The following is a 14540-nucleotide window of genomic DNA, read 5'->3' as shown; positions in this document are numbered from 1 at the left end:
TCCCCATTGAGTAAGTATAGCCTACAAGAGATGGAGACTTTGCATTAAATATGATGAAATCCCAGAATATTTACATCACTTTATATCCATATCCACCAAATCAACCAGGAGAGTGAGGGATTAGAGCATCGAATACAAAAATTCACAAGGCCACAGTGATCGCCAAAACAAAAGCTCTAATGATGTAGAACGGGGAGGGAGTGTGTTCCACGGCACAATGCCAGCCAATACACGTTGTACAGGAACGATAAAGTAGAATCCTTCCAATGTACACACACGGATGCGGTGATGACACACCACAGGGATCATCACAGGATGACAACATTTCAGAGAAAAACTTTGCAGAAAAGGATCTTCATACATTCTCAGAGCTCCACTCACCACATTACTAGTTTTAGAGAGAAAACCATGTGTTCCTGTGAACAGATCTCACGGGCCCCTCCGTAGCACGTGACCCATGCTGCTCTCGCAAGAACGGTGACGGCAAACTGGCGCTCTCGGTCTCCGGGTGGGCTGAGCTGGGACACACACAGCCTTAACTATGGAGTGCCCTGGCGAAAGGGTTAGGCTGAATTTAATCAGGAGGAATTTAATTTCCTGATCCTAATCAGGATCAGACAACTTCAGGATGTAGACCATTAAGACGGATATCTGACCTGTCCCCTACAAACAAGGAAATGTCACCACCACCAGAGACAGCCACCTAAAGGTGAGGAGATGTCTTGGGCTTGAAAGGACTAAACAGTGACACACTTTTTTAGTCCTTTGGAACCCAAAAGATCTCTTCTCCTTTTTGTCGTCTCTTATTTGTGGTGACAATGACTGTTTGAAGAAAGACAGGCGTCTTGTTCGATGGTCTACATCCTGAAGTTGACTGATGCCTACCTTGTGCTCAAATTCAGGCTAACCCTTTGCGGCCGGAACACTGCACAGTTAATGCTGTCTGCTCCTAGCGCAGCCCATCTGTTGGCCCAGAATGTCCAGTTTGACACGTGCTCTTTTTCCACGTTGCTCCCGAGTCCTCGGGTTCATCGCGGGATGGAATTGAGAGGAGCAAGACTTAAGGTCTCTCAAACCTGCACGTGATCCAGCCAGGCATTGGTCTCCTTGGCGATTTATCACGAGTGGAGGCTGAAGGGCTAGAATTTCTCTCGTCAAACCGTGTGTTGCAGTCAAAATCACAGAGTGGCTTGTGGTTGTGATGTTGATTCTCAGCAAAGGATCCCTTCCGTGCTCTGTTGGGGCTTTTCCTTGCTGCACTGTTTTAGATTTCTTTTCATCAACTGGAAAATGATGGGGTTCTATGGTAGGATTTCATTCACATGAGGAATCTCTTCTCCTATTTCCTGAGGTACTTGGTATCTGGCAGAGAGAGAGAGAGAGAGAGAGAGAGAGAAATGGAATGTGAGTCTTTGTCAGATGCTGCTGATAGCTGAGCCTGGAGGGGTGGCTACGTGGTCACGGAGGCCAGGAGCAAGCTGAGCTCCTGTGCAGAGAAGAAGCTGACGGGGGACCCACAAGCAGGCCGAGCCGGAGAGTAGGAGCCACAGGTCAGAAGTGACACCTCACTAAACTTACAGCGGCCTGTGTTGCAGGACCCAGGGACCCCTGTGCTCCACCCAGAAGGAACCTGGTGAACCCAAGCTCAAGGCTGCTGTGAACTTTTGCCAGATCCTGACTACCTCCTCCTCAGCAGCCACTTCATGCTTGAACCTGCTTCAGCAGAAGCCAAGTGGTGGCTTTCTCTTGCTTCCCAGGGAGGGGGGCACTCAGCACCTAACACACATATTCACAAACAGTCTGCCATAGGAAGGAGGGGACCCTTGGCAGACAAACACTCCCCCTTCTCACCCTTGTCCCAGTCTTCTGAGGAGGAGGCCAGGCTATAGAAGGAGTCCTAGAATGTGAGAGCCGGAAGGGGCCTCAGAATGTCCCCAAGTTCAGTTCTGCCATGTGCAGATGAGGAGATGTGGTCCAAGAGGCTAAGGACCGCCCGAGCCATGTGACCTGTTCCTGAAAACCCTGGAGACTGAGACGAGACACAGGCTCAGGCCCTGCCCAAACATGTGGGGGAAGGGAGAAGAAAGCCTCAGTTCTGGAGGTGTGTGCAAGCAGTAGATGCTGTTGGTCACGTGGCCTGACAGGAAGACGCCCAAAGGGGCTGAGGGAGGATCCCAAGAAGGAGAGACTCAAGGGAAATTAACAAAAAGATCAGGGCATGTAGCCATGGCCCTACTCATTTTCACTCAGGTCCACCAACATTCTCTGAAGGTAATGTCCCACAGGATAGAACTTAGGGCATTTCCAGGAATATCCTCTGTAGATGGACTCACCAAATTCTGAAGTGAAAATGAAAAAGCATTAGTTTTATTTAGCTCCCTAGATTGTCATCCCTTCTTTTCCAAACTTTCCCTAAGTAAAAAAGTTTCTCAGTGTTTACACTGGTGTGCAGAAGGGCCTGCAAGTGGATTAACACAGGAGAATGAGACCTAAAATTCCCTACTGAGATTTTGTATAAGCACAAACTTTGATTCAAATATTTTGTTGCAAGCTGCAGTGACTCTGACGGGGGCTTTCAAATCCACTTAGTGACTAGTGAATTGGCGTTTTCAATGTCAGAGGAGGAAAGAAAGCACTAAATTCCTTTATTTTTGATCAGGGAAGAGATTCTATGTTGGACACTGGGTTCCTATGCAGGGTTTTATTCCTCCTGTATCCCATATTATAAAATTTGTGGGAGACTAAGATCCAAAAGAGAGATCATCCATCTAGTTCCTCTGCGTATCTTTTTCCTCTGCTTTCTCTAGGCTGCGGTGTTGAGGGAGGAATGCCGATTCCGTCAATGGCTGATAAACAGCTTTTCTAGGAAGTAGAAGCCACACGGGACCCTTCTGTACTGCTCACGGAGACCCTACTGGATCCATGGCCCTTCTAATTTCTAGGAGCATACTAGTGGAGCTTTTAAAAAATCCTGTTACCCAAATTCCACCTCACAATCTTGAAATCAGAATGTTAAGGTACTGGGAGAAGGCACTCGTGTTAGTTCACAGCTGACTCAGTGTTTCTTTTATCCTAGCATGATTGATTTAGAAGTATTCGCTAAGCTACCCTAATTCACACCAGTGTTTTCTCGACCTCATCTCTTCCACCAGGAGGACACTGTCCCTAAGAATGTTGGTCTTCTTTCTGACAACCTGCCATGAATGACTTTCTTTCTCTGTTGGACTCGATTCTTGTGCATCTCCCCGGCTCTTCCAAAAGCAGCCCGAAGTGAATTCAGTACAATGCTCTAGAATGTTCTCTTGCCTGAAATTCAACCCAGTTACCTTTTCGCTGATTCCTACTGAGCGTGGAGACATGGTGATGACCGCGAAAAGGGGAGACGTCTTGATGCCTAAGCACCTCATGTTCTATTCCTTTTGGAAACCTGGCATTAGCTTCTACCTTTGGCTGATGTCTCTCTAGAAAAGTGCCATTCCTGTCCTCCACCTGATGCCAACTACCATGTCCCCCCTAAGGTGGGGGACACAAAGTTCCCGGAAGCCCCATACGGGACTTCCTTTCTCATCTGAGGCTGAGGAAAAACCTGACTCCAGGCCGCCGAGTGTGGCACTCCCAGCCATGACTCAGGTTCTCATTTAGTTTTTGTCCTGGGGGATCTTTCTCCTCTGTTTTCATACTTCTTATTCACATTGAGAAGATGAGGGTTAAGTGTCATCCGAGGTCAGATTCCCTGAAAGACCCAGGAGGAGAATCCTCGTGCAATGGCTCATTAAGACAATGCTCCTGGGAGAAAGAGGCCATGGAGTTGTGGAAGCGGGGTTGGGGGGGGCTGGGGGGTGAGGGGGTGGTGGTGATGGCAAAGAAGCCAAGAAACTGTGTGATTTCCGGCAGACTGTTGCGTGTTTGGTGACATGTGTAGATGATGCTGCTCTGCTGAGGAGGCCCATGGGGCCTGCTGCCCCCTTGTCATGAGGAGAGGGGAGAGGGCACCTCAGGACAGCCCCAGCAGGGACACAGCAGAGTTCAGATGCAACCAGGTGATGGAGATGGAAGGGCCGGCAGGGCGGCAGCCCTTGTGGGAAACAGAGATAAGAGCAAACAAAAGAAGCACCAGCTATGGGAGCGAACACAGGAGGAAGAGCACGAACAGTGGTGGAGAGGATGGAGCTGTAATCTGAAGAAGAGCAATTGGAACCCATGCCCCAACAGCACAGATGTGATTACCTCTGCGCCCTAAGCTTGAAGGCGGGAAATCTGCATGCAAGTTGCCCCTGAATGAACTGCAGTTTCCTCTTGATAATCTTGTGTTTCGTGACACCTGGGGCCTTCATGGGGTCAAAGACTTGACACTCACACTGACTGGCCACCGAGCCCTCAGCAGTTTCACCTTCCAGCTTGAGAGTGTGGTTTGTCATGCCCACGGATGCATCCAAACCCAGCTCTGAAAATAAAAGCACATCAACAGGATCCGTTGTCATTCAGGATCTTTCTGAGCCCCCACCAGTAAGACGTCAAAGAAGGCCAGTGGGCAGGACGAGAGAGGCCATCGGAATGTTCACGAGTGAGGAGAAGCCAATGGACACATTTTGATTATTTCCTGTTTTGTTCATCTTTTTTACCCTACCAAGAGGGCCAGGAGGTCAATAGGCTCGCAATGGATGAAAGTGAAATGGGGAAAAACAGAATTGGTAAAAACAAAGAGTTACGGAGAAGAGACAAAGGCAAGGAAATCATGCTGGAAAGAGTCTGCACTATTAGAGAGGATATTGTAGAGATCTCACCCAAGTCAAAGTTGAAGGGAAGCTTTGGGAAGCAACAAGGAATGAGAAAGCTAGGGAATCTCTCCAACATGCCTCAACATATATTTCATATACGTGCATTATGTATAATATACACACCAAATACCCATCTGTTGTGCCATAAGATATAAATGTGTGTATCTGTATGTCCGTATGTACTTAATGAGTAAATGATTACATAGGGGCTGGGAGACATGCAACAGAATATTGTAAGACCCCCTTCTTGGCAGTTGAAATTGGAAAAAAATACACAAATTCAAGAAGAATGAGAAAAACTTTTGCAAGAAACAGGTGAGCCTTTAAACATCGAGGAAGAATTACGAGGTGGAGGAAGTGGGAACAACACAGAGTAAAACCATCAGCCTATAGAATGATAGAATGTATTTGCCCCCAATTCATATGTTGCAACGTGATCCCTACTATGATGGTGTTGTGGAGTGAACCCGTGGGAGGCAGAGCCCCCCATTAAAGGGATTCCTACCCTATAAAAGAGACCCCACAGAGCTTCCTCACCTCTCCACCCAGTGAGGACATAACTAGAAGCAGCCACCTGTGAACCAAGCAGGAAGTGTCACCAGGCACTGAATGTGCACCTGTTGGATTGTGGCTCTACTCAGCCTCCAGAACAGTGAGATATTAATTTCTGACGTTAATAAGCCAACCTGTCTGGGCATTTTTGTTATGAAAGCCAGAATGGACAAAAAAAATCTGGCATGGACCCTGGTTTCCTGCTCAGGTCTCTGTGGAAAGTGAGTCATAGAGAGAGGGACTAAGCCAGCAGGTGGAGTCAGGGCCAGGACTGTGGGAGCCAAGGAGAGGTGACAGAGAAGCTAGAGGGAGAAGACAATAAGTACCTCAGTTTCTAAGGCCCTTGTCAAAGCTGTGCTTCCTCAAACACTCACTGAGCTCTTTCTCTCGGGCCTCTCCCTGGTGAGACAGTGCTGCTCCTTTTGTTACCTCCACGTGGGTACTGGATCACCTCATTTCTCAGATGAGTTCTGAGCCTGACAGGGGAGCCCCGGGACACCCCAGGCTCCAGGAAGGGACACGTAAAGGGAGGGAGGGTAAAGACACCATGACCCAGGGGATGATTGAAAAGTTCGGTCTTAAGGAAATCTGAACAGAGGTGGATCCTATGAGCAGGAGTCTGGGGAGGAGGCGATGGAGATGAGAGGAGATGATGAGCTGGAGGGAAGATGAGAGAAGAGAGTGACGTGTGCACTTTATCTAAGAGGGTGGCCCCTTATTTCTTTAGAAAAAGAAAAAAATAAACAAGAGATTGTGTTGTGAGTCTCTATTTCCACTGTGGCTGTGAAAGCTTAACAGGGAAAATTGGCTTGAAGATGTGGAAGAGGAGAAAAATTGGCACACGAGCCTCTGAGAAAGCCAGGGAAGATGGGGTCCAGCCAAAGTGGAGCCGGGGGAAAATTGCTCCACCCCACGTGTAACAATGCCATGAAACCATTTCCCAAGCATTAAAGCACCACAGAGACACAAGAATTAGACATTACAAATTCAGAGATGTTATCAAGCAGTGGTTGTTGGATCAGGCCCCCTAAAAATAATGTTGTATCACGCTCCAACTTCGATGGATCGGACACCATTGTCAGGGGTTTCAGATGAAGGTACTGAAGGGAAAATACATAAGAAGATGAATGGCTTGTCCCGTTAAAGAGCCCCTGGACACGGGGCAGAATGGATACTAAACACCAGGCTCTTGCTCACTCCCTGTATTGGAGCATCGTGAGATTTGACCTACCCCCATTGTTGCCTCCAGCCACAAGCCTGTGAGTCCAACATAGAGACTAGAGCTTCCTACTTCCCTTCCCTCTCACCTTGGGAGAGTGGCCTTTGGTCCCCAGAACCCATCTTGGCTGCCAGGCTCCAGATGGTGGGGGAGAGGTCGAGCCTGGCTCTGTTGTCACCACGATCCAACTGCTGGCCCAGCTGCAACTGCAGAGAATTGGCCTCCTTGGTGCTGGGCTGTGGCTGTGCTCTTGAAGTTTGCACCTCTGCCCTTAGGAAAGTCAAGTTTCCCCTCAATAGCCCCCGGTGACAGGGCACCTGCATGGGAGCTGAAGCAAGAAGAGATGTCAATGGGATAAACCCCAGTGTTCCGTAGCTGAGCACTCCCAGAACACCCATTTCTGACGTCCCCGCCCGTCTGTGAGATCACCCTGGGAACGGGCACAAAGGCAGATATCATGTGTGTGAAGATGTCACCATTATGTCTGTGCCTGGGAACGCTGGGACGGCAGGTGCCCAGGCTGCGAAGTCCCAGAAGCGAAAATCACCCCCTTGACTCCAGAGGGCCTTTAGATGTGCGCAGGAACTCATGCTTATTATCCTGTAACCTTCGTCCTATAGCCTACAGAAAACATTCTAGAGAGGCCTGGGGGCACGGGGAGAAGCAGATGTCAGTGTGTACCCGAAAGATAACAGAACAACGGAAGACGTTTGGCCTTGAGGCTTCAGGTACCACTAGAAAAGGGACTTGGGAAAAAGTACCATCGACCAAGTCAGGAGCACCTTTTTTGGCTCTGGAGCCTGTGGAACTTTCTCATGTACAATTTTTGACTGCCCTTCCACCCACCCCACCTGTATGTTCTATTGCCACCCGGAGGAGGCGCTGACAGCTGTAAGGAATGTAGCAGAGGTCTGAGTCCCTTAGGAGATTCCAGGGCCAGAAGTGCTCCAGGGTCAGACTCTGTGGGTCTTCAGGGAGGGCACAAAGCACCCAGTCCCAGCATCACACACCCTTCAGGGAGGTGTGGGCAGCACTCCGTGATCAAACACACTCAGGTTTCCACTGTGAAGGGAGTATGTGTTCTCAGAAAGGGGACTAACCAGACACTTGCAACACCCTCACGCCAGAGCAGGTCAGCTTCAGTCGGAGCCGTGCCTCCTCCCTGCCATGTGGGCCCTCGGGTGATCTGAAGAGCAAAGAAATTCTGCTAACAATCCAAATACTCTCCCAGAAGGGAAGTCCAAAAAATAGCCCGAGAGGGAACAAATGGGAAATGGGTTTTACTCTGCACGCTTGTGTGACAGGGCCCCCAAGGGGGTCTTGCTCAGCAGGCAGCACTTTTCTGAAGATTATGGAGAGGGGATCGCCTGTGCTGAGGCCAATACCCACCCTAGGTGCACAGGCCACTGATCATTTACACGACATGGTGCCACAGAGAGTAGATACCTGACTGAAACCATATCCACACGTGGAAAAATCACTGATGCTGCACAGAGGGTGCAAAGTACTCCATCCATGGGGATGAAAAACCAGAGCTAGAGCCTTAGCTTCACTGAAACCACAGGGTACAGGCAGGGCTGGGTGCTCAGGATCTTCTATCTAAATGCTACAGAGGGCAGCTCAGGAGCAAATCTTTGGGATCAGCAAAAATATAATAGATGGTGCAAATATGGAGCTGCTTGCAAACCTGTGTGGACAGCAGGAGAGATTATAGGAAGCAACGCAACTGGCAATAGAATTTCATGAGTAGCAGAAGACTCTAGTTGATCTAAAAGAAAGAGGTCTGTTACCCAGGTGTCTCCAGGTGACATAGTGGCAGCTGGGTTTTTGCCTTTTTCCCTCATTTCTCCTCTCTCCTGTCTTGGTACCAATGCCTGCACTGCACAATAGTGAGGGCGCAGGCGGCAGAGGGTAGTCTGGGACAGAAGGAAAGAGAAGTTGTCTGACCCATATGATGCCTTTTCTTATTTAAGGAGGCTCCATACCCAGTGTGGAGCCCAACATGGGACTTGCCTCACAACCCTGAGATCAAGACCTGAGCTGAGATCAAGAGTTGGACACTTAACCAACAGAGCCACCTGGGTGCCCCAGTGTTTTTAAAATTAAATCCAGGAGCAGAGTTCAAAAAAACCAGTATGAGTCTACAAGGCCTGTTGGCAAGCTTGCATCTCTCAGCCTATGTAGGTGGTTGGATAGAAAGCAGAGAGGCTCTCTGGGGCCTCCCCAGGAACTTTCTGGCCCTCACAATGGGAGTACTTACCGTCCACATCAAGACCCAAGAAGAGTTCCTGCTTATCAGATGTGAATGAGGCACTTGTATAAGGCCTGCAGGCGTCTGGCAGGTCATGGCCAACTGAAGGAGTCCAATAAGATTCATCCAGTGAGTCCTGTGGGACTTCATTCTCTTCTGCCACTGGCAGCTCCCTGTGGAGCCTCGTGTTCCAGGGAGTACTGGAAGATGCAAGAAGAAGGTTGAGTCAACAGGGAGTCCCAGCTGGTCTTGGTGGTAGGGAGGAGGGAGTGGTGACAGAAAACAAATGGGAAGTCCCCATAAAGGGACATGAACCAGTCTGCCTCCATCTGGGGCCAGAGTGTGGATGCGCTGGGGATAGATCAGGGAAGTGCTCACAGCAGAATGGGAGCTTATGGGGAAGGAGTTTGAACCACCCAGTGCACAACAGTTACCACATACAGAACACTCAGAAAACAATAAAACCAGCACCAAGACGTTTGCAAACATTTTGTTGAAACTGACAGAAAGCACCATCAGAACCCCAGGCTCCGGCAGCATGGTAGATTCCTAGAAAGCTCCTGTGTCCAAGGCCTACATCCCTAAATACTGAGGCATGAATTTTTTCCTAAATACTGTCTTTGCCATGAGTTCTTGCCAATGTTGTAATGACAAACTGGCAGAGACAGATGGGCATCTCGGGCTGGACCCAACACAAAGAGAGACTGTGAGAGTGCAAGACATCCTGTGATTGCTTAGCATCCTGCATCAGTGAACTCTATTTTCCCACATTTGAGAAGGATCAACAAAGGGGCCTGTACGAGTACCATAGTGAAACAGAGAACAGGGCTAGCGGATCATTGTGTGGGTGTCTGAATGGGTGAAACAGGTACGTGTAGCACTGTCTAGATTTCCCTGGATCCGAGATCACCAGATGTCACCACCAAATTAAAGCCCATGATTCTTCAGAGTTACCTGGGGGCATATCTGGCCTTGGTCTTCTTCCTCCCAATAATCATTATGAAGCCTGGTGGCTCTCACTCCCGTCTTGGAGAATTGAAGGAGTCAAAACACATTCATCCGGTGCGTCCTGGAGGATCCCCTTCTTTTCAACTTCCTGCTGCTCCAGGCTGTGGGAGGTAGGACAGGAATGACAGAAGATCGGACCAAGAGGATCCCACACCATGGCTTCCTAAGTGGTTTTGAGTGGAGTTACAGGGAGTGGTCACAAGAAGCGTAGCGGGGGCGGTGAGGGGGGCATTGCCTTGAGAGGGAAGAAGCGATCCATCCAGTAAGAGACAGAGTGTGGCTGCCAAGGGATGGCAGAGCAGCAGCAGCAGATACTCAGTGCACCGGTCACCGAGGGACTGACTAGGAATGAGAGCCAGCCATCCCAGTATGGTACAGTCCCAACGTGAAGCAGAGATGGAGACCAGGCCAGGGGCAACCACCACGTGCCTGGGTTGTGTGGGCTTTAACATAGATTGATCAGGCGGCTACAGCTCTGGAGTCCTCGCAGACTGGAGAAATTTGTGCCTTCTAGGCACCATGGTATTAATAGTGTCACATGACACTGCAAGTTTGGGTTAAGTGCTTCTCTTGGTTTTTCATTTTGCCGGTTGTCTGCTTACCAATTCCTTTGCTACTCACCTGCCCACCAAGGACCTTAGAGAATTGTGTAGGAAATAGATATGCACCTCTTCCTCGTGTTCATTTAGAGGAAAGAATGGGTATTTTGTAGCTACAGGGCATCTTAAGGCTAGTGAATTCATCTTGATCTTACAAGTACCACAGAGACAACAGACGACCAAGTTAACGGGGCCATCCATTGTTTCCATGTCTAGTTTTGCTTCTTGCATCTGGCACGCGAGACTCTCTAGACTTCACTTAGAGTCCTTTCGGAGGCCCTGTGCATTTTTTTTAAAAAAAGGTGCTATTTATTTATTCATGAGAGTCACAGAAAGAGAGGCAGAGAAACAGGCAGAGAGAGAAGCAGGCTCCCCGTGGGGAGCCCAGTGCAGAACTCGATCCCGGGACAGCGGGATCACGCCAAACCACTGAGCCACCCAGGCATCCTTGCCCTGTCCATTTTTACCCACACATTACCGGTGCCTGAATACTCATGGTCACCTGGGGGTGAGTGTTTCTTGTTTTTCTTCATCCTCCTCATCGTCATAATTTTCTGCAAATAAATTCAGAAATGTCCTGTCAACTATGTCCCACATCAGCACTAGACACACAGTGGGCTTATGTGTCCCTAAATTCATAAGGACAGCTGCTGCAAACAGTGTAAGGGCAGGTGGGGAGTCTCCTGTGAGCCCAGGACCTTGGAGCGGCCTAGTGCAATCAGGGCCTGCGGCCGCCTTACCTGAACTGAGCTTTCGGGCAAGGCGCTTGGCCAGCCTGCCTCCCTCAGGCAGCTGCTCTTGGAAACCCTGCCCTCGAGAATGCTCAGGGTCATGGTGGGTGAGGCGGTCCTCGAGGTGCTCATTGAGGTGTTCAGAAATATCTGTCCCTCCCCGTAACTTTTGATACAACCGGTCAGCTCTTTAGCATGATCTTTAATTAGGATATGACATTGCCTAGGGTGGGACAGAGAAAATTTGTAAATGCAGAGTTGAAGCAAAGATTAGAAGAGCTTTTGTGGAGACTTCTGGGAGAACTTCCCCAAGGAGTCCTGGAAGCCGAATTTGGGCATGTGTGTGGCGATCTGCCTGTGGCAGAGAAAGAAGGTAAAACAAGGCCTCCTCTATCAGAGGGCGCTCCTGTGAGCCTCCTTGACATCCCTTGTATCTTCTGTGTCTGTAAAAAGCCAGGTGTCTTCCTAAACACACATCAGAGAGACGTCCCTTGAGCTTCTCACTTAGGGCACACTCAATTTCTGGTAAAACCACATACAGTGCATCATGCACTGAATGGACATGGCTCCACACACAGAAGCATGAACGTAATCACGTAATCAGCTGGCGGGAACTGGCAAGCTCAGGAGAACGGCGGGGTTAAGATGACCGTGTGTTCTAAAAGAAGGGATGACACGCTGTGGTCAGGAAGGTCGTGACGGTGTCAGACAGAAATGAGGGGGCGAACTCACAACATCGTGAACGTGCTAAATGCCATGAACTGTCCACTTGAATTTGATGACGTTGACATGTTTTTTAAAAAGAGAAGCTGGGGCTCTGAGTCACAGGAGTCCAAAATCTACCAATTACTGTGGCCTTAATGGTGTTACAACTATTTGTGTAACGTGCCTGCCATGACCGTTTCTGCCCTTCTCCTGGCCCAGGCCCGTTGCTGCCCCAAGTCAGAGATGCCCTCAGCTTCCCTCCAGCCTCCCACATGGAGCCCTCCTTACCTGAGCTGCTCAGCGAACACCTCTGTCCGCTTCCCCTCCTCCAACTGCAGCTTGTCCCCCAGCACGGGTCCGACGATGTCGGTGAGCTCTTTACACCCTGAGAAACAGAGATGCCTGCCTCAGTGGAAAGCTGGACATGCTGCTGTGCTCGCTGCCTTCAAGGGACGGGGCAGGGTCCAGCCCAGGACAAATGTAACCCCGGCAGCCAGGCTCTGCAGTGGGAGCTCCACGCCTCCTTCCTCAGCCTCCCAACTACGGGGCGTGTGATTAGTCCCCGTTTTAGAGCCGAGGAAGGAACAGCCCCGAGCCACAGGCAGTGACTAGACACGGTGAGTAACTGGTATTTGGTAGAGTCAAAATTCACATCCGCTCACAGCGACCCTGATCATGGCCACTCTAGCAAGCCTTGCAGCCTCTTAAGTAGACACTGAGCAGGGACAGGAAGTAGGCCCCTAGGACGACAGGACTGATGGGTCCCCTGAGCTGGGATTTCTCTGTTGAACAAGTATGCCGAGGGTAAAAATTCATCCAGATGCACTTGTGTGAAGTATAATGCATAAAGCCAGAAGGAACTGAAAGGAATATGTCCAAATCCTAATAAAGTTTGTGATTAGAAGCAGTAGAATTATGAACAGGGTTTACACAGTGCCAGGCTCTGCTCTAAGAGCTTTTCAAGAAATTACTCAGTACTGTGATTCGAAGAAGTAGGTGCCACAACAGTAATAACCCGGGAAGGCTGGCCCAGAGACCTTGCTCCTCACCCCTGTATTGAGGTACCTCCACTCCAAGCTCTCAGGTGATATCTGTTTTCATCATCTTCACAACAGGTTTCCCACGATTTTGTGATTCGTATTAGGAGAGATGTTAACAAAACTTTGCTTGTGCTTTCCTGAAAGCTCAGGAACTCTTCACTTTCCTAAATAGCAGGCTTCAATGATCACCTTTCCCTGCATCAATCTTTTTTCATTTTCCCTCCCGTTGCTGTACTGAAAGCCAGTTGTGAGAACATGACAAAAATTAGGGCTCAGAGCATCAGGATTCATTACATCCCTGCAGCCCCCTCCTAAGATCAGGCAGCTGAGCTCCCCATTTCAGGCTGACTGTGGGGGAGGGCCTACCCCCCACTCTAGCTTGGGGGGTTACTGGGGCCATGGTCTCTCCCACTCACCTTCATCCTCACTTGGCCACGTGTTTCTTGGCCCAGAACTTGACCTGCTCGCCAATCTGCTTCACTGAAGTTTGCCCAGCTTCGGGAGAGATAGATGGAGGCAGCACAGATTGTCTGAAATTCCCTGAGACACCCTCAGTCTTACCACTGGGTATCAAATGGTGGCCTCTGTGGGCTCAGGAAGCAGAGCCTGTGCCCAGGTTCCCTCTCAATCTGGTTGATTTCCAGGAGGCTGATTTCTGCCCTTGGATCAGACTGAGGGCCAAGAGGCGCTGCCATGGTGACCAGTGGCAGACGAGGTAGAGCTGGGGACTGGGGAGAAGAAACCCAAACACAGGATGGGTTAAAAACAAGTGAAATCAAGTAAGTTTAATCAGGCCTGAGGGGTGAGGATACAGGAATTCTTTACTTACTATTGGCAACAATTTGGGCAACACCCCAGAGCACTCGAGAGTCGGTAACCACAACAACAAGCTCTGATGCCAGAGCTGAGAGCTGAAGGCAATGCCCCTCGCTCAGACTCCGATTGGAATGGCAGGGGGAGCACCCAGCATTCCAGGTAACGGTCTGCAGTTGCAATAACAGAATTGGAACGTGGTGGGGATCAAGGAACCTTGGGAGCCACTGATACACAAGGCTGCCTCGTCTCCCTGAAGGTCACCACTGATGGGGACCACCCCTCAGCAGCCACTCTCAATAGCTGTCTACCCTTGTGCTGACACCACAGATCCCATCTCTTTCTAAAAGTATATCTCAGCATAGTTCTCATTGTTCATTCTTGTGTGTGGATAAAGTCATCAAGGCAGATATAGTTTCCCAGTAAGTTTTCTTTTTTAAAAGATTTATTTGTTTAGTTGAGAGAATGAGAAGAGGGGTAGAGGGAGAGACTCTGACACGGAGCTCAATGCAGATCATGTCCGTAGCTGAAACTCCCCATCAGATCATGACCCTAGCGGAAACCAAGAGTCAAACCCTCAACCAAGGGGAACGCTCAGGCGCCTCACGCAGCAGGTTTTCTTAAGGGTTGTCGTGAGGTCATTCCATTTCTCTTTCGGGTAAAATAGGTCTTAGGCTTTTCTAATATGTGAACGATTCCAAAGTCTTAAACTGTCATGATGTGACATGGGTCTTCTCTAGTTTTTTTCACTATTAAAAATAGAAGAAAGACCAAAGGTAGTTTACGCAATTGATTTTTAAAAATATTTTCTGTCTGAAATCTCTCAGTATTATTCGTCCTGCAT

At 49.3% G+C, this 14540-nt stretch overlaps 1 protein-coding gene and 1 long non-coding RNA gene across 4 annotated transcripts; one reads left to right on the top strand and one right to left on the bottom strand.

The window, feature by feature from the left end:
• Positions 1–172: 172 nt before the first annotated feature.
• On the bottom strand, positions 173–13840 carry LOC144280490 (NBPF family member NBPF6-like). Of its 3 annotated transcripts, XM_077842587.1 has the most exons (10): positions 13713–13840; positions 13300–13611; positions 12132–12228; positions 11148–11361; positions 10910–10961; positions 9755–9909; positions 8810–9000; positions 6638–6877; positions 4228–4444; positions 173–1362 (listed from the first exon to the last, which is right to left on the bottom strand). In XM_077842587.1, the coding sequence occupies exons 6-10, from the start codon at positions 9796–9798 to the stop codon at positions 1302–1304; spliced, it is 753 nt and encodes a 250-aa protein (XP_077698713.1). In that variant the 5' UTR covers positions 9799–9909; positions 10910–10961; positions 11148–11361; positions 12132–12228; positions 13300–13611; positions 13713–13840; the 3' UTR covers positions 173–1301. The 3 variants fall into 3 exon arrangements, with proteins under 3 accessions (XP_077698713.1, XP_077698714.1, XP_077698715.1); XM_077842588.1 differs by having other exon boundaries at positions 9755–10961; positions 13445–13611; XM_077842589.1 differs by lacking the exon at positions 173–1362 and adding an exon at positions 2225–2339 and having other exon boundaries at positions 9755–10961.
• Positions 7056–10694, top strand: LOC144280494 (uncharacterized). The gene is made up of 2 exons (XR_013348899.1): positions 7056–7277; positions 8523–10694. It is a non-coding gene; the product is annotated as an uncharacterized LOC144280494 (long non-coding RNA).
• Positions 13841–14540: the final 700 nt, after the last annotated feature.

Source organism: Canis aureus, chromosome 12, assembly GCF_053574225.1.
Source record: "Canis aureus isolate CA01 chromosome 12, VMU_Caureus_v.1.0, whole genome shotgun sequence".
NCBI lineage: Eukaryota > Metazoa > Chordata > Mammalia > Carnivora > Canidae > Canis > Canis aureus.
The sequence above is the reverse complement of the archived record's forward strand: the minus strand, read 5'-3'. Positions and strand labels throughout refer to the sequence as shown.